This window comes from Vanessa cardui, chromosome 21, assembly GCF_905220365.1.
Source record: "Vanessa cardui chromosome 21, ilVanCard2.1, whole genome shotgun sequence".
NCBI classification, from domain to species: domain Eukaryota; kingdom Metazoa; phylum Arthropoda; class Insecta; order Lepidoptera; family Nymphalidae; genus Vanessa; species Vanessa cardui.
The window spans coordinates 10566346-10587490 of NC_061143.1; the positions used below are offsets into that span (position 1 = coordinate 10566346).

A 21145-nucleotide genomic window follows, 5' to 3' on the forward strand; every position below is an offset into this window, starting at 1 on the left:
ACGCCATTCCTTTTGGTGTTATGTATTATACTGTAAAGTGAAGTGAGATTATGTACGTGTAGATCTCGACGAGAGCACACGCATTTAAAATATGTCTAAAACGAATAGTTAATATTCCATACAACAACAACAGACTGCCAATTTCCCACTGCTAAGGCCTCCTTTCCCTTTGAGGAGATATTTGGAACATATTCCACCACGCTGTTCCAATGTGTGTCGGTGGAATACAAATGTGGCAGATTTCTATGAAACTAGACACATGCAAGTTTCCTCGCAATGTTTTACTTCACCGCCGAGCACGAGATGAATTATAAAAACAAATTAAGCACATGAATATTCAGTGGTGCTTGTGGTTTGAACCGGCAATCATCGGTTAAGATGCATGTGTCCTAACCACTGGGCCATCTCGGCTCCATATACCATAATACAATATAAACTATCAGCTGATTTATATCTTACTAACTTCTCGTTACCAATAACAAAAGATCCAATATCCTTATAATTATTTCTCTCCCATTCGATGTCTATGGACCGTCCTAATCCTCATTTCACTTATGTACCCCATTTGTGAGATTGTTGATACAGGTATTATTTAATTAAACACTTGATGTATTTTCGATTTTTATGTTAAGTCATTGGTTGGTCTCGTGGAAAGGGTTGAAAGGTTTGACCAAATGGAATGACAAATCATTCCGTGATTAATTCTATTCAGAATTGTTCAACGTTGTGTGATCGAAACGTGATCTGTGGGAATTTCTGATAACTGATTTTAATGGACGAGATTATTCACATCTTATCATTTGTTCACTGGTTACTGCAAAACTGGTTATTTGGTAAATAATAATTTAATTGTATTTAAACAACATATGTATGTAATTTCAGTATTGGCAAAGATTAGTGTATATTTCTTGACTGTTTTCAGTTGAATCTACATTTCGAATATTTAAAATTTTACAACAGTTTTCAGGTGATGTGAAATTCGATCCAAAATTGTAAGTTGATTTAAGCCTTCTTCGTTGTTCTTGAATAAAGTTTGATCCTGATCATCATCAACTAATGTATTATAAGATCCTATCACTTGAATCAGATTCGTTGCAATTTTTGTTTATTTAAACATAAGATAGCATAAGTATTGTATATGAAGGATCAGCTACTAAATAAACAGGATGATTATAAATATTTACTTCATATTTATTGGATTAAAGTTATCAAGCAAATAAATTAAGTTAATGTTATCATATAAATTTAAACACCATTAACTTTTTAATAAATCTTCGAGTGTTAAATAAGTAAGTAAAGTAAAGTAACAGCCTGTAAATTTCCCACTGCTGAAATAAGGCTTGGCTTCCATTAAGAAGAGGGTTTGGAACATATTTCACCACGCAGTTCCAATGTGGGTTGATGGATATAAGTAAATATATATTTAAAACTGAACGTTATAATGACAAGGTTTCAATATCAGCTGAATTTTATATATTCTAAGCTAACTTAATAATATCATGGAAAAAGTCAATCATTATTCAAGCAATTAAAAATATAACTGTTTTTTTTCTTGATTAATTTCAAATCGAAAACATAAATTCAAAAATAGAATCGTAAGATTATTTATCTGTTAATATTAATAAATAAGACATATATGGCGATGCCTACCTACGCTAAGCCTATATAAGTACTTTATAAGCATCTAGGTCAATAATCAATAGAAAAAAGTTAAACTTGAAATAGAATTTGACCCACGACAGAATAGTGAACCTAATCAACAAATACACGTCGTATTTCACGGGAACTATCTCCCATCGATAGTTGATTTATGGCGTTATAAACTGACCGATCATGGGGCCGAGCGCTCCGTATAATACAACACAACTTAGACGTAGCATCGGCAAATTTGATTCCGATTACCGACACAACCAATAGAAAAAGCTCCCTATCAAACCATTCGACGCTATTCGTCGCTATGGATTATCGCGTCAGTTCAACCCGAGAAAGCTAGTGTAAATCGACGTGTCAAATTGACGAATATATAAGGTCATATGATATTACAAGTTATAACGTTTGTGTAAAGATCATATTTAAGAAATAAGTATTGATAATTTGGGATAGCGTACTCAATTCGGATGTGATCGGTTTAACGATTTTGCCGATGCTACATCCAAGTTGTGTCGTACTATATTTATACTTGCTGTAGATTTTGTTGTGTAATTCGGTTTATTTTATTAGCTCGTACTACACTTTCTTTGATAACGTTTTACTAGTTAATATATCTGATTGATCTTTTTGTATTTAGGTTATTGCCGTTAACAGTTGTGTTTCTATAACTAATATTTGTATATCGTCGGTTTTATTAAGCTCGTTATTAAAAAGTTTTATTGTCAATTTCTCTAAACATAATATGCTTTGATTAACTTTGTCCTATCTTGTCTAGGTAGGTACCACCCACTCATCAGATATTCTACACCTAAGCAACAGCTCTCAGTACAGTATTTCGGTTTAAAGGGTGAGTGAGCCAGTAACTACAGACACAAAGGACAAAACATCTTAGTTCCAAAGGTTACGTGGTCACTATCGCCCATATAAAATGGCGATGTAAGAAATACGAACCATTCCTTACATCACCAATGCGCCGCCAACATTGGGGACTAAGATGTTATATCTTTTGCTTGTAGTTACAATAGCTAACACATCATTCTTCAAACCTGAACACAACAATACTGCTATTTGGCAATAAAATGACTGAAGTAAAGTAAAGTTAAATAACAACCTGTAAATTTTCCACTGTTGAGATAGGCCTCCTCTTCCATTAAGGAGAGGGTTTGGAACATATTTCACCATGCTGTTATAATGCGGCTGGAATGCACATGTGGCAGAATTTCGATGCAATTAGACACATGCACGTTTCCTCACGATGTTTTCCTTCACCGCTGAGCACGAGATGAATTATAAACACAAATTAAGCACATATATATAGTGGTGCTTGCCTGGGTTTGAACCCGCAATCATCGGTTAAGATGCACGCGTTATAACCACTGGGCCATCTAGTATCAAGACATTCTCAAAACCCCACCACCTAGTAAGCACAATTTAATAATAATACCTTCAGATATTACATCGAAATAACATATAATATGTTACTAATAAATTGCTCGAGTAAAAAGCTAGATGGAATTGATTAAATAACACATATTACCTTTTAATTTTCAATACACAAAGAAAGTCAACACTAATGATAGTTACATATAATATTAATATTAAATAACGAATCATTCTACGAAAACGCTATATCATTCATTACAGCCGTATCTCCGCAATGAAATGCTGATAAATTACAACCTAGACTTAGGACCTAGGAAGTCCTAGGTCATTCATTACTACTAGGATTACATAGGTATTAGCAAGTCAAAGTACCGCAAGTCAGGTGATGAAATAGGGCTGGTCGAAGCGAGGTTTTTATAAGATGTATATAAATTAGTGTAATTCGTCTGTCCAGATAACTGTCGTGTTGGGTTAATGGAAGTTATTTAAACATTAATCGTGTAATATCTCGGATTGATATGAAAATTATTCAATTGCATATGCATATACTGATAAGTCATTGTTATTTAGGTATATTTTTTTTATATTAACAAACATTTCATTTCTGTTCAATTCATAGAACTATTGTCAAATAATATTTTATATTGACTCGTGAATTTTAATCGAAGATTGCAGGTTCAAATTCGGTAAGAATTTACTTTTCGTATTATTTGTAAATGATATTGTGGTAGTGAAGGAAAAAATTGTGAGGAAACCTACATGTGTAACTACCGCATGTGAAATAAGTTCCAAAATTTTTCTTTGAAAGTAAAGGAGGTTTTACTATAATAATGTAAATTACATTATCTTTACTTGTAAAGTAAAACTGCACATTCATTTGTAAATTAAAAAATATTGATCGTAATTTTAGAAGATAAAATTTTGAAAATAGAACGTTTTATAGGCAACTAATAAAAAGAACATTATAACAAACTACTAAGCTTTAAATTATTCGATTCCAAATTTAATTTATCACAAAAATATAATCAAATCTAATATTAAATTGAAAAAAAAACTTTAATAATCTTATACAACATAAACACGCAATTACGTTAAGAAAAATCCATGCGACAGCAAAAAATTGTAAATTATTGTAGTTGAATATACATAAAATAAATATTACTATAGACTAGGACACCTGTGCTACGCATCCAGCAAGGATAAAAAACCTAGCGTTGAGATAGAATAGGATGGACCTACCTGTGCAATAAATTTTAATTTTATTTAATTTTATATAGTTGACTATGTGGTTATTATGAAATACTCTAACCACGGTTTTTGCGGTACAATCTGATTTAATCAGCTTTACTTATTAACAATGTTACTAGGGCCTTGCTTGAAATCAAAATATTCTGTGTTTTGATTGTTGGATTTAATATTATGTTTTATGTTTAAAGAGCCTAAATGCCCCAACACGCGTAGCAGGCAAGCACCACTAAATTTTCAACACAAATTAATTGTGAATAAATCGCGAGGAAACCTACATGTCTAATTTCAATGAAATTCTGCACATGTGAATCCACCAACCCACATTAGAGGAGCATGGTGGAATACGCTCCAAAGTTTCTCCTTAAAGGGCCTTAGACCAGCAGTAAGAAATTAAGAGTTAGTTGTTGTTTTTTGTAGATGTTTGTTTTTAAGTTTACTTATGATAAATGAACTGTAAGAAATAGATTCAATAAAAGGTGTACAGATTTTAAAGGTTTTATATAATAGCTACATAATTTCAAATTATTAAATATAAAACAGCATCCCAAGATCAATAAAATACTAACTTTAAATATTATCTGTGACTACTTAGTGTACAGTATTTGTAATAATATATTATAATTATGTGAAATTAAATACCATTTCGTTTTGATGGTATAATATTATTAAATAATAACTGTTTAGTTACACGAGATGGTCTAATAATAACTCGAATACGTAGCGTGTTGACACATGAAACAATAACTAGCAAACTGGACACTCTTACGTAATATAAAACGTAAGTGTGCGGTTACTCATCGACCGCATCCACAATAGTATGATCGTTGCACTTTAGAACAGCACGGTATGTCATCCGTCTCGCTCGCACAGCGGCCGGTCGCTGCACGTGTGTCATGACAAAACGGGTTTCTGCGGACGGCACAAGATTTTATTAATTTGTGTTTCTTTCTGTTCACCTCCTCGGGCATCCTGGTACCCTGGTACTGGTATCATCGATCTCATTGATAACAAATTGCTCCCTTTGTTCTGTCTTCTTCGTATGATTCTTTTTTTGTTTTTGTGCACATTTGTCATAACGACACGTCTTTTCACTTTCTGGTGTCCTGGTACTTCTTAAGGTATTATGTAAATTGATTTTGATTTTATAACAAAAAAAATTGGTGAGTGAGTTAAAGTTATTATTAAAAAGGCCTTTTAATTATCAATTTTTAATTAATTAACCACATACAATAAAATTTATAAGGGCCGCTTCGATTTCAGACAGAAATGCACGAATGTAACACAAAAATCTGTGTGTTTTTTATTCTCATTAATTTATTCATAGTCCAAAGCTTCAACAGATATACTATACTCGTACATAAATTTAACACAATATAAAAACAATAATTTTGAATCAATTATGTTTTTATAGAATACTTTAAATATTTTATATTAGAATTCAAGATTTATAATTAACTAAATCTCATACATAAATATATGTCTTGAAATTATTTAAAATTACACTTCTTTGTATGTGATTTAAGATATTTTAGTAATAAATCTTTCCAATAGCAATTACAGTGCTGTAATAAATATTATACTTCAAACGATTTTGGAATATCGATCAATGTAATAAGGCTTACATTCCCGTGGATTGATATTAATGTTGCTCACCGTACAGTCGCCAGGAGCTAACCGCTACTGTAGACATTTTCCAATCAAGTTAATCGATTCCAAGCTATTAAATGTTTTAGTTTTTTTTTAAAAGTTTTTAGTTTGAAACTGGTTCTAGAAGTGCTATTGGTGGGCATTTATAATGTCTATACAAATTATTATAACAGCAGTTTGTTTTTAAGTATGAATTTGAATATAACAACGGATATTTTATTTTCATACAAGCAACGTGTTTAGTATTCTGCTTTGATGCCTACGTCTCAGAACATTTCTATTTTCTCACGATATTTGTATATTAAAGCAATTACAAGTCATTTGAAAAACTAATTAGATTCTTACCCGGATGTTAGGTCTGCGGCCATTGGCAAAGATCCACATACGAGTCTCTGTAAGGCAAACAAATGAAGTTTAAAAAGTATAAATAAAATTAAAAATAATTTAAAATTCGAATTTTAAATAAAACATAAAATAATTAAATAACAAAATTTACTCTTCTGAGGCGACTTTTATAGCGGAAACCATTATAAAAGAATAACTGCATTTATTATAAAAAAATAAAGGTATTAACTGACAACGTTTTCGGTCAAATTTAAAAATTAAAATTCTTAAAATTGGTTTTCATTATTAAATAATATTTTTTCCATTTTTATTACAAAATAATTATCATTAAAAAATAAATAAATTGCAGTTCAAACACAGTGTTTGAATTCCTATAATACATAATTGCTTTTTATCGTGTTGACTCATATTAATATTCTTCTTGCAGAGCGGCCATACTCCGAGTCAGATATAGAAAGACAGCAGATATCAACGCCTCAGCAATGCCGGCGATCAGCGTCCTCCCCTCCACTCGCCTTGACTTTCGACAGCGAAGACCTGGAAGACGATGTTTTCGCCCCACGCACTGACAATGGAAACGATAGATTCTCAACGACGAATCTCGAGATTTTTAACTACGGAAGATCACCGGCCGGTGTGCTCTTGAGTCCGAGACGAGAGAGATCTTTCAACTTTTCGGTGACCAGCGAGAAACACTGGAGAGATAAAGGCGGGACGGACGTGACTGATGACGTCATTGACGCTGACGTGGTAAGTTGATTCTGACTATCCATTTTTAAAATATTAATTTTTAATTGCAGCGATATCCTAGAAAAATGTCCAACCTAAACGCACACAAGAACACGATCCTAATGTTAGGGAGTGAGATGGGATATTGATTATAATTATTATAAGATTAAAATAACACACGACTCAAAATAGCGTGCCGCTGTATGTTGTTTTACGACATATTACGAATGAAATACAAAGTGACCCCATTTGAAAAAAATTCATTAGGAAATAATATTTTTATGAAATATGATGCAATTTCTTGAAATCAACTGTCTGAATATAAGAACTAACTATTACAAAATAGAGATAATAAGAAATATAAATGGCAATATATTACAGTATAGATATATTTAATGCCAAAAGAGAGTTTAGATCTCTAAACATTTATAAGTCTACAATTAATGAGTCAAATTAAATCGAAAATAGTTATAATATTTCTCTCAAAACATTGTTATCTGTGACAACATTGCGCAACTACGTGCTAATGTGCGAATACTTTAAATACGACTTTTCTAAAAACTCACACGTGTAATATATCCTTTGTTTGTATGTAAAGTGAATCATCTGAGTCGATGAACCGTATATCACACGCATTGTATGGCTAAGCCGAGATGGCCCAGTGGTTAAAATACGTAAATATTAACCGATAATTGCGGGTTCAAACCCAAGTTAGAACCACTAAATTTTGATATGCCCAATTTTTCGAAATTATTCGACAATGCTCTTATCCCTCGAAAGTATAACAGAAAGGTATTTATCGGCTGTTACTTTTACTTTAAATAATTCAATAGAACTATTTCAATTAGTCTAAGAAATACATTATGTACATTTCTTACTTACAAATTACGATAGGCAATATTTTCAACAATAAATAAATTGCTATAAAAAATGATCAGGCACTTGCCTTTAAATATGTATTCGTACGATGTATAAGTAGGTACTCACAATTATATTGTTAATGCCGTAGTAAAATAAAAAGTGCTGACTGAAGCGGAAATTAAATCTTTCCAATACCGGTTTACGTTCAAATAAAGTTTACTGTGAGTGTTTTTGTTGTTACTGGTAAACTAGAGTAGAGAGGGACTTTTTTTTGATAAGAAATTTGAATGAAGAATTGCAGTTCGATACATAAATAGTGTTGAATGTGTTATGATAATAAAAATAAAAATTGTTTTACTAATTAAAACTAAATTTATTTATTTTATTTTATAAGAAACCCTAAATTGTAGATCTGTATTTATTTGCAATTAATTTATATATTAGCGAATACTCACCACTGATTAATGACGAAATATCAGAAACTGTAAAACCTACAACATTGAAATTTGGTGACATTCACTGTTAATGGATTTTGCGAAACTATACCCCTAAAGAGCTAAAACGTGGGTTGGAAGTTGGCGTTTAAAATTTTCGCACTGTTAAAGCCGCAGTTTCAGATAGTTATGTTATTGTTATATAGAAAGTAATTTTATAACGTAAACTTAATCCAAGTACATCTATTCAACGCGGAAGTTTATCTCAATTGTCACCGTCCCACTTATCATTCTCGTATCGTGTAATACTAAAATTTATTCACCCGCAGATGCGCATGCGCAAGTTGGCAAAACGCCACGAAATGTTTATTCGTGAACGTTTTCCAACTAGGACTGTGTGTCAGTGTTGAAAAGTCTGATACGACCAAATATAGAAACCGAATACAGCATTCATAATAATACAACTTATAGTTTAAGCATTTTTAGTGGAACAAAATTATCGAAAACATAAAAATTAGCCAGGCCGCTCATGATCTACCTGATGGTAAGTGGTAACCATACCTTATAACAATGCATTGATAACTTTGTAAACTAAGTTGTTTGACCATTGTGTCTGAAGCTACTAGCTCACTCACCACACCAACCGAAACACAATAATGTTTCGACGTTGCTCCTGCATAAGTCGCTATGTGTTTTTTTATATTTTTCGAGTAGTAAAGTAACAGCCTGTAAATTTCCCACTGCTGGGCTAAGGCTTCTTCTTCCATTAAGGAGAGGGTTTGGAACATGTTCCACCACGCTGTTCCAATGCGAGTTGGTGGAATGCACATGTGGCAGAATTTCTATGAAATTAGTCACATGCAGGTTTCCTCGCGATGTGTTCCTTCACCGCTGAGCACGAGATTAATTATAAAGACAAATTAAGCACATGAATCAGCGGTGCTTGCCTGGCTTTGAACCCGCAATCATCGGTAAGATGCACGCGTTCTAACCACTAGGCCATCTCAGCTCATAGTTTAAAAGTTTACAAATTTAACTATGTGATATTCATACATCGAAATTTTCATATTTTGAAATAACGATTAAAACGGCGCAGCAATCGAAAAATATTTAAAAAAAACATAGCGACTTTTGCAGGAGGAACGACGGTTTGCTGATTGGCGGTAACACATAAGAAACATTTACACATGCACATCATGATAGGATGACCAGTGAGATTAGTTTTAATCAAAGTAGTAAGACCTAATATTATGGGTCAATATTGAGTTTACCAATAATTTGTATTGACTTGGGAGACTCAACAGTATTTCATTATATACAATCAAAGTCGCATATTACTATCGTAACATGGGGTGAATAGTTAATACGTATTGTTCAAATGCAAATAGGTCAAAGTAAATATGTATCCACTACATATTAATAAAACATATAGCTTAGTTTTATATTAACACGAGAAATCATTGACTGCAAATCATTTAATAAGGATTATTTCAGCAATGTATAATATTTACATTTTATTTTATTCAAAGGAGGCGAAATGTTCTGCACTGAAAGGTGGGGGTGGAGGGGGGGTCCTTCACTGTAAATTACAATATCGATGTGTATTTTCTTAGTGTGTGACATGATGTAGTAGTGTGCGTTAGACAACGAAGATGATCTTGTTACAACAAATAAATACAAATAAGATTATTTCTTAAGTGTATTTTATTACATAGTAATCAATTTAACATGGAAGAGAGTGTCTTCGTAAATAGACCTATAAAGCTTGAAATTTGTATGTGGGCGACAATATCAAACTGTTTTTACAGTTCGTACTTACATATATAAATATAACAATCGAAAAATATAAAAAATAACACATAGCGACTTTTGCAGGAGCAACGACGGTTTGCTGATTTGCGCTACCACATAGGGAACATTTACACATGCACATCATGATAGGATGATCAGTGTGATTAGTTTTAATCAAAGTAGTAAGACCTAATATTATGGATCAATATTGAGTGTACCTAGAATTTGTATTGACTTGGGATACTCAACAGTATCTCATTATATACAATCAAAGTCGCATATTACTATCGTAACATGGGGTGAATAGTTAATACGTATTGTTCAAATGCAAATAGGTCAAAGTAAATATGTATCCACTACATATTAATAAAACATATAGGTTAGTTTTATATTAACACGAGAAATCATTGACTGCAAATCATTTAATAAGGATTATTTTAGCAATGTATGATATTTACATGTTTTTTAATATTTAAATGAGGCGTATTATTCTGCACACATACTCGGGAAGTTGGAGGTGGGGGGGCCTCCACTGTAAATTACAATATCGATGAGCATTCTTCTGAGTGTATGACATAATGTAGTAGTGTGGGTGAGACAACTAAGATGATCTTGTTACAACAAATAAATACAAATAAGATTATTTCTTAAGTGTATTTTATTACATAATAATCAATTTAACGTGGAAGGAAAGTACCTTCTCAAATAGATATACAAAGCTAGGTATTAGTATGTGTATGACATTATTCAAAGGTGTCGGAATCGAACTTATTAATTACTAAGCAGACAGATTAAGAAATAGAAGAAGTGTATTAAAAATTTGATTTAACTTACACTTTTTTTTTAACAAAATAATTCTCTAATTAGTCCAATTCTATAATAAGTAATATTCTATTATATTACTTATTCAAACCATTACAAAAAAGTATTGTTGTTTCAATAAAATATGTATGATAGCTAATACCTCGCATTTCTCAAACACATCGAAATAAACAGAAGCCATTTCCACGCTCACCAAACATCTTTGAGTGATGACTTTTGCTCACACTTTACGTTTCGAGTGATATAAACTTATTTTAGTATTTAGTACGGAATTAATTGCCCCACAAAACATTGTCGGGGGGAAATGGATTTACGCATTATTGGACGGATTTGATGCTCGGATTATAGTCAATGACTCATTCCGATGTTACGTTTAATAAAATGTTACAACTGTTGCAATGAATTGAATTGCTTTTTTTCGTTATTATATATATAAACTACCGACCCGACTTCGACTTCGCACGGGTGCAGTACTAAATATACTTCTATACTCGTAGAATGTCATCATATACAAAATTCGGAGTTCTTTGTCATTAGACAAAAAGTTTTTATTTGCGAAATATTTTTAGGAACTTAAAATTTTCAGTGTTTTACTGCCATATTTTCCATGTATTATACACAAAAACCTTCCACTCGAATCATTCCATCTATTAAAAAAACGCATCAAAATCCGTTGCGTAATTTTAAACATCTAAGCATACCTGGGGACAGACAGCGGTAAGCGACTTTGTTTTATACTATGTAAAGAAAAAAAATTTTTTTTTCTATTTACAATATTTACGAATAATAATTCATTATGACCCATGAATACCATTGCTGGGCACTCGAGACAAAGTTTTTTGTAATATAATAATATTGGAGGACGACCACAAAGGCTGCCTAATAGAAAGTACCATTGCCTATAGACTTTGTTGCTGTGAGAAATACTAACCATTTCAAACATCGTCAACATGTGCCCTTCCTTGGGAGCTATGTTATGTCCCTTGAGCCTGTAGCGAACTCACTCAAATTGGAACACAACTGGCTGACATGTTAGTTCGAGCTCTCCACCAATTAAAGCTTGAAACTTAAGCAACTCTAATTGCATCGTCTTGGAGTATTTCTTGGTACACCGTACCTACATCATACAAATCAATAGTGTAATCCGATTTTGGTCTGAGATTATAAAAATTGGATATTGTCTCATTTTGAAGAGCTAGAATTCTTGATTGCAATTGACGAAATAGTTGTGATTTAAAAAATATTTAATAGTAGAGAGCGGAAGAATGTTTCTGGCGGGTTAGAGAACGATACTACCATTGTATAAAAAAAGAAGAAAAACGAAAATAAAAAAATTAAAGAAAATTGCTGTCGAGAAACTTTTGAATAAATGCGAATTTTTCGGGTGACCCAGTAGTGTTCATTAATATCTAATAATTGATAAATATATTAATTTTATTATTAGGTATATTAAATTAATCAATATTAAATAAATAATTTACCAGAATAACTTGTAAATAGTTGACCTTGTTAATATATAGTTCCTAATATAAGTGTCTGTCTGTATGTTTGTTCAGCAATAAAGCTTTGGAGCCCAATACAATTGCAACTGTCATAACATCATTACTAAAACGTTAATGACCGGTTAGAAGACACTGCACTTGGATGTGCTGTTTTGATACTTGCAACTTTACATACAATTAAAATAGCTAAATATTTTAATTTTTTTTACAAATAAAAAATTTTATACGTTAAAGTAATGTTTTAACGATGCCCAAATTTCACTCGCGTAAGTTAACATTATCAAAAAATTGCAAAACACAGAAATATTTAGAGTCTGTGGTCTTAAAGAGCTTCTAACATGTCAACCACTTTTAACGGCTAGCCAAGCGCAAGATAACTACTGTGCTTAAGATGAAAATATAGAATGATGAAGAATATGAGAGATTTCTGGCAATAAAACTGACACTAACTTATAAGAATATGATAGAAAAACTTTATTTAACCCAGTTAAGTCTATATTATAAATGTGAAAATTACTGTATGTTTGTACGTTTCACGGTCAAACCACTAATTTGAAAAAAAACAAGAATTTGTTATGAAGCAGCTTGAATCCTTAAGACTTATACCAAATACATTGGGTATTACCACCAGTCGGACCAGCTCTTAACACGTGAAAGAACACGCGACGCCAATAAAGATAAATATATTTATATTTAATCAGAACTTGTGTAACTTACTATACTTCAGTTGAAAATTAAGATATAGTACAGAGAATGTCCAGGGGCTTCTTGTTACCCGCTATCTTTTCCAGACAATATTTGGTAAAAAAACAGGATGTGAGAAAATTTAGAAACAAAACACTTTTTAGTCTCTCGATCTGAAATTTGATCTCAGGATTTCTCATATGCTGGTAACTTGATTAACAAAAACCTAAATCTATAAGAAAATATAATAAGACTGCGTTATAGATTAGAAGCAAGACAGTTAGGAATACAATTGTCTAATACAATTATACTTCATTTGAAAAGTGTCAATCAAAAATTTCCCATATTAGCAAGATGCTTATCGGTTATCGGGCTGATAACCGATGATCAACCTCATACCATAAGATATAAGTTTAGAGTACTATACATATATGCTATAGATAGATCCTATCTAACGATCCTTAAAACTATGTTAGGACCTATCAATTAAAGCTATGGCTTTCTCGTGCCACGCAAAGCTGGGATGCTAAAAATTAGGTATGAATGTTAACTTAAAATACGTTCCAAGAATAGAAACGACATAAATAAATTAAGACATTTACTAAAAATAAAAAAAATGTAAAACCTTTTTTACATCTTCATTTCTGAGTAATAAATATTCAAAGAAAATATAACCGTATAAGTGAATTATTATGCACTGTCCGACTGACATCGGTGCATAAATTTGTATTGTTGTATTGAAGGTCATTTTTGTTGATACACCGACCATTACTAAGAACAGTGCTAGGGAAGAAATGGCACAGTTGTAAGTAAAACTTACTACATTATAACCAAAATAAATTCTAGATTATGGCTTGGTATTACAATTAACTTAAATTACTCCAGGTTTGTTCTAAGTGCGTGAATCTTAATCTACAAGCAAATTCAAAAACTTGCAAGCCTTATTGTTTTTCTGTGGCTTTTATCTAAAGTGATCCAATTTGATTGACTAGCAAATATGCTAGCTACCTGATACTGACCATTGCATCTACATTGGCACCGTAAGAATTTTTAACTATACCTTACCTACCAACGTTATGAACGATAAGTCCGTGGTGCCTATACATAAAATGGATCACTTATTTTCAAACTAGAATACAACTATACTATAATATAATTCATACTTTATCAATAATAATTAAACCATTTAATTTTTTATGTCATTTCTATGCTTTTCATTCTGTATAAGCTCAATGGTCAATTCACATCAATCGCAGTATAAATCGTAAATACACCTTATTATTGTAACATACGCCCTATTCTTGTCTGTACTGATTCACAGCGGGAGTCCATATACACGTAAAATCGTAAAACGCAATAACTACTTGCAACCTTGTCTAATTATGTATCGTCGAACTTCAATACACTCGACTTACAAAGCTCAGTGCGACAAAGTACCAAGTTTCATTAGTCATTTTGTGTTTATATAAAGCTGTGTGTTTGTGTTGTGATACATGAGAAGTTATTGCAAACTATATTCTTGTTATGGCTAACAGTTATCTGAGAAGCTCAGTACTAATTGTAGTGTTAATATTTTGCAGATGAATATAGAAACTTTTATATTAGTAATATATTTCATAAAAAATAACAAATGAACGATTAAGGATCAATAAGATCAAGGATAGACTTGGTAATGGATTCTGGTTTTCAAGTAACGTTTAACAAACAAAAGATTTTATCACAGCCAAAATTCTGGTTGATTTAAACGAAGCAGACAGTTACATTATTAAATCTGTTCATACAAAAACATTTATAGTTGATAATGATTCGAGTCATCAGCCGAAAGCATTAACAACGGCCGTCAAACGTGGTCGCTCGGCGAACAAAAGGGCACATTAAAATTGAAAATCTTGAGGACACTCTCAAATATTAAATACCAAGTTTCCCTTACTTTTGTGTTACGTCATCCGCCAAAATGTATTTCGCATTTCAAGGATCACTGAAGGGTCTTTTTGTTAACCGTGTTTCCTATTCCCGTACGCCATCTTCGCATTTCTTACTCTTTTAATATTCATAAGTAAATTGGTGGGATGATCCGACACAGATACTTGGGGTATGATTTTTATACTTTATTTTTTTTCGACGCTTGCTTTAATACGTCGTCTGTACCTTTCGTTGGCTTTTTTGTTCGTTTCAAGACGGCTGATGTGTGTTATGTTTTATTTTCGTCGTGTTTCTTCTTTGCACCTTCTACGTGTACTTTTGAATCGTATAAAATATCATCACAAAGCAATTTCAATGCAACCTCCTCAAATTACATAAGTTCATTAACTTTAAGAACAATTTGTCTAACTAATTTATCAAACTAATTTATTCTAGTTTCATACTCTATACATTTTTAATTTATATGGTTATCAGTTGGTAAATTGAAATCTTCATCCACTGCCTGAATTATATCAGAAATGTATACATTGTGTACCCGAGACAGGTAAGCTGACTCATTGAAATATCCCCTTACTAAGATAAGGATTAAAAAGAGCATAGCACCAACGAGACGCACTTGAACGCGGAGCAATCAGCCGAGACGCTGGTGAAAAATGGGAAACAGTTGAATAAGAAAAATAAAACCAATTCAAGGAGGGTGGAAAGCAAATGGTGAATTTGTTAAATACTTAGATACAAGGACACTCGGTGGCAGATCTTGAGACGTAGAAAATAATGCAGATTCTGGATTTAAAAAACGAAATGTGACACTCATTGGTTCAATCGAAATACACTTTTAAAATGTCATTTTCAAGATTATTCTGAACATAAAAATACCAATTTAGAATATACATACGAGTTATTTTGAAAACCAGAGAAATACTCAACAGTTCTGGTTATTTATATCCTCAAAATATTTATTTATTTATTTATTTAATGCCACACTGTATACATATCATTACAGGATTGTGCCCCAATTCGATATTACAGCACTTTAAAAAAAAACAAATTTAATACATCTATCCATGTTATAATAATATATATAATACTAAATTGTATATGATATATTCCAAGAAGCAACTATTGTGAGTTCACTCATACTGCAACAAAACAATATATTAATAATTCTATGTTATGTATGAATAATATAAGCTTTTCTTTGGGTTTGTCTCAACAATTACAATCAAACGATACTTATATTATCTATCAGTAATTTTGATTTATCACCATTAAGTTTTTATAGCGGCTTCAGAATACAAATGTCGTAATGCGAACTATGAAATATACGTGATATATGTATAAAAATCAGACATTTTCATCATCACACTGCTTTGAGGTTTACGAAGTTATTGTCTCAGAATTGGTGGTAGGGCTTTGTGCAAGCCCGTCTGGGTAGGTACCACCCACTCATCAGTTATTCTACCGTCAAATAATAGTACAGGCACAAGAGACGTATTAACATTTTAGTTCCCAAGGTTGGTGGCATATTGACGACCACTTACCATCAGGTGGCCCATATGCTCGTCCGCCAAACTATACCATAAAAAAAAATTGTTTCATTAAATATTGCTTAAAATGTTATATAGTTATCTACCGAGAGATAATGTACTGGACATTTCAAGAATCTTAACAGCTAATTACAGATGCGAACGCATGAGTTATCATGTGCTTAATTTGTTTTTACAATTCATCTCGTGTTCGGTGACTGACAATATCGTGATAAAACTTACTGTGTCAAATGAAAAATTGCCACATGTAAACAAAACAAGCCAAACCAGATGCCTAGGCTTGAAACTTTTAAAAGATCGCTTTAAAACATGAATTTATTAAAATAGTAAAAATCTCATTATGAGTACCGTGACATCTACAAACAACAGTACATCTTGCGATCTCTATCTTTTTATTTATTGTGACGTCGTTCCGTCTGACCACTTGTAACTGAATCAGGAATCTCCTTCGCTAAATTTTCGACGACTCGAACTCAAGAGCTGAGATGGCCCAGTGGTTAGAACGCGTGCATCTTAACCGATGATTGCTGGTTCAAATCCAGGCAAGCACTACTATATAATATGTATATATATGTGCTTAATTTGTGTTTATAATTCCTCTCGTTCTCGGCGGTGAAGGAAAACATCGTGAGGAAACCTGCATCTGTCTAATTTCATCGAAATTTTGCCACATATGCATTCCACCTATTGGAATATGTTCCAAACCCTCTCCTTAATGGAAGAGGAGGCCTTATCCCAGCTGTGGGAAATTTACAGGCTGTTTTATTTTATTTTATTTTATTATTGTTGTTTTTGGCTGATTTATTTTATATTATTTTATTTTATTTTATTAAATTTACTTTACTTTACATTACCGCAAACTTATTTATAAAACAATATCTCGGATTTCTACATTTAATTCGCTCTTATGCAATTTAAATACCGCTGACAGATTCGCTCAGCATCTAGTTTTAGTATGTTTCATAACCTAATTCAAATGAAATATTATTTTGTATTTCTAAAATTACATCGAGCCACTTAAAACATATTCGTAGAATAGATTCTCGTATCAGATTTCAAGACGTTTATTTACTGTAGTATTTAGAGGACAAGGTACCACTTGGTGGTAGGCTGTCTCTTCTCAACACTACTATAAATTATAGGAACAGTTAATTCAAACTATATAACATGTGATTTTATTCGTTTGAACGCAGTTTATTAAAATTTTATATTGGTAAAAATATTAGTAAAATAACATCAACTACGATCGACGCGAATGACCTCGGTGATCGCATGAGTACGCAACTCCGAGGTCCCGGGTTCGATTTCCGAATCGATGTAGAAAATTAGTTATCTATGTTGTCTTGGGTCTGGGTATTTGTGATTCCGTCGTTACTTCTGATTTTCTATAACACAATTGCTTTAGTTACTTACCTTGGGATCAGAGTATGTGATGTTTTCCAATAATAATTAGAAGTAATTAATTAGAATGTCAACATTAATGGTACGAGAAAAAAAAAACCACGATTCCCGTATATGAAAAGTGCTGTCCAGAATTGAAATGTATCTATTGAATTTTTACCAAGCAGTTATTTATAGAATGCCAGTTTTCTTGACATAAAATTTTGTCGCTACGTACCTAAATCAGTTGCGGCAACTCTTGTAAGAACACTAAACATATATCAGGTCATTTTATACGTACTGTATATCAGGATTTGAAGTGTGCCTTGTGTTTGACTTTAAAAATCCTTTATAAAGTACTAAAAAACAAATAAAGGCACAAAGCACTTGGAGTCGATGGTGGAGCCATAAGAATCAAGACTAGACGTTTTTACGGACTAGAGGAAAACGAATCGAAAATAAAGTAGAAAAAAAATCGAGACATCCCTAGAAGAGGTCTCAAGCCTCAAACCTTGAAGTTTTCCGTGGCTGAGCTGTACACCGAAACGATACTTATTATAAATATAATTAATTATATTAATAAACAAGTTTTGAAGACAATATATTTGACAATTGAGAATAAAATATCATTTGAAAAATAATTTGAACGAAAATAAATTGTTCTAATTATAAAAAATAAGGCTAAGATACTTCAACTTTTAAGGAAAATATTTCGTCACACAAATACTTATGTGGTTCCGTAAATATATATATGAGAACTACATCTGGTATATGGACATTTCACACATAATTTTCATCCCACAAGAATCAAAAAATGTCATGCGAATGTTAATCTCAGGTGCTTTAGGATCTTTTAAGAACTTATCTAACAGTCCTATAATAACAGTTTTGTGAGTCCATTCAAACTACCTAGATTTCAAAATACCAGTTTGTCTGTAATCTGATACAAGATACTGAAAATAATCGTACAATCGTACCTAAACTTATTGCAGTTACGGTTTCAATCATATCCAAAAAAAGAACTGCAGAATGGTAGAATTTCCCAGTCTATTCCAGACTAAGTGAGGTCGTAAGTGAAAATAAATCTTATGTAGTATTTAATCTACTTTCGCAAAAATTAAATAAAAACGGTGTGACAGACAGCCGGAGCTTTGTTTTACGTCTCTCGCCATACCGTATCATTAACTCGAAGTGGATGAGGTTTTCGACTTTTTAACGTTAATCCTTTTTTTTATTTATGGTAAGCTGGTGTCATTCGTCTTTGAGATTTTAAGGGGGTTCGCGCGAACGATAATATCCGCTGATTGCGAGACGTCGTTAATTAGAAGATCTCATGGAATGTTTTAAAATTTTACGTTCTGAAGTATGCTTTGAATTGGTTAAGAGCTGAATGATATTCCAGCACCTATAATAATCAAGTTCAATATCATATTCGGTAATCAAGAGGCTCAAGGTTTTCTCTTTTTACAATCAGCTTAATATACTAATGGAAGGGGTAACAGTGAGTTCCAATGTGTGGTCTAAGAAAATTATTGGAAGTAATCGGTAATCATTCTAATGGAAAATCTTTTAGATGTTACGATTTTTTCAACTCAACGAAGTTTTAATATGTTCTTTCTTAATTTAAATTTTGTAGTTATATTAAAAAAGACTTTCTATTTGTTTTTGCAATTACACAATTAACAACACTTGACTTGAAAATAGAAATAAAAGATCCGCAGACATTTTTAACTATGCTATTTCATAAATTCAAATCATTTGTCAAAAATGTCATTTTATTCAATACAAGATTATTCCGACTATAGAAAAGCGTGGTAATACTTGTTGACCTTTAACATATATATATGTAATTGTATTTAACTAACATGTTTTTTTCTTAATGTTACAAAACAGTAACTACTGGGTTTTTGTTACCGTTTCTTATTGGTATAATCTACCTTCAAAGCTGGCGGTAGCTTCACTTAACGCAGTTGTTAAATGACGATTCAAAAGTTCTTGTAAAAGCCTAATTGAAAAAAGTATCTTGATTTGAATGATAAGAGGTAAATGAAAATAGGTACCTAATGTTGTGTAAGTTTGTATTTATTGGAAAGAAGTTCTTCTACGCGGCTTACAGTAGACTGACTTGTAGGGAAGAAATGTCATGCAGACCTAAACTATATTTCTTTTTCTATTGTAATTTTCTTTGTAATCATTACTTTTTAATTCACACGGCTTTTTAAATAAAATTGTTTTTATTGCCATTTAATTATTTTCAAACATTGCTAATTTATTTTATTAACAGTTACTTAATATAGAATATACATATCGAAAGCAAAGTCGTTCCAATCAAAAAAAGAGGTATCACGAAACATAATTTTTTTGCTTTGATAGCCTATATTGTTTTACAATTAAATAAAAAACAAATACATAGCAACCAAAGTACAGTATTTTACAACTAATTTAAAACTAAATATAAGTTATTGCAAAAATATTAATTATACCTAAAGGGCAATAAAAATAAGGGCAACAAAACAATCAAAAAAGAAACAATACAAATTATAGACTTGGCTTTGTGCAAGCCCGTCTGGGTAGCTTACTTACCTTCTACTCATTAGATATTCTAACACCAATTGGTGTTAGAATATTTTGTTGTTGACTGTAGTGTGAGTGAAATTCTCACAGCGAATATTTCTATGGATGGTTGTGACTTACCTATTACATAAATAAAAAATATTACTTACGGGATTACAATTAAATTTCGTGAACAATTTCTTGTCTATGTCTACTCATGTATAAATAAACACTCTCTAAACTTGAGATACTAAAGTAAAGTAGCAGTCTGTAGTAGTCTGTCAAAGTAAAGTGTAGTCTCACTGCTGGGCTAAGGTCTCCCTTCGAGGAAAAGGTTTAGGAGCTAAATACACCACGCTGATCCGGGATGATAAATACTCATTACCCTATATTGAAGTTAGTCACTAGCAGCTTAATCACGAAATGAATATACCTAATTGAAATGTAGGTACATGTAAATGAATCGGTGATTCCCTGTGTTTGAACCCGTGCCTTCCACGCATATACGTATATAATACAATATAATTTGTTCACAGAATGAGAAGATGATTTATCTATTATTACAAACAAACAAAAGGCATAGCGAACTTGTTATTAAGTAGTATTAACCCTTTGTCCCGACACCTGTTGCGGTCATGGGAATGGA

At 32.0% G+C, this 21145-nt stretch overlaps 1 protein-coding gene across 1 annotated transcript in view; it reads left to right on the plus strand.

Annotated features, from left to right (window-relative positions):
* LOC124538774 overlaps positions 1-21145 on the plus strand; it is a 139492-nt gene that overhangs the window by 100512 nt on the left and 17835 nt on the right. The window contains exon 2 of the mRNA XM_047115959.1: positions 6701-7023. Within this exon, the coding sequence (XP_046971915.1) occupies positions 6701-7023 (323 nt within the window). The remainder of the gene's footprint in view (positions 1-6700; positions 7024-21145) is intronic.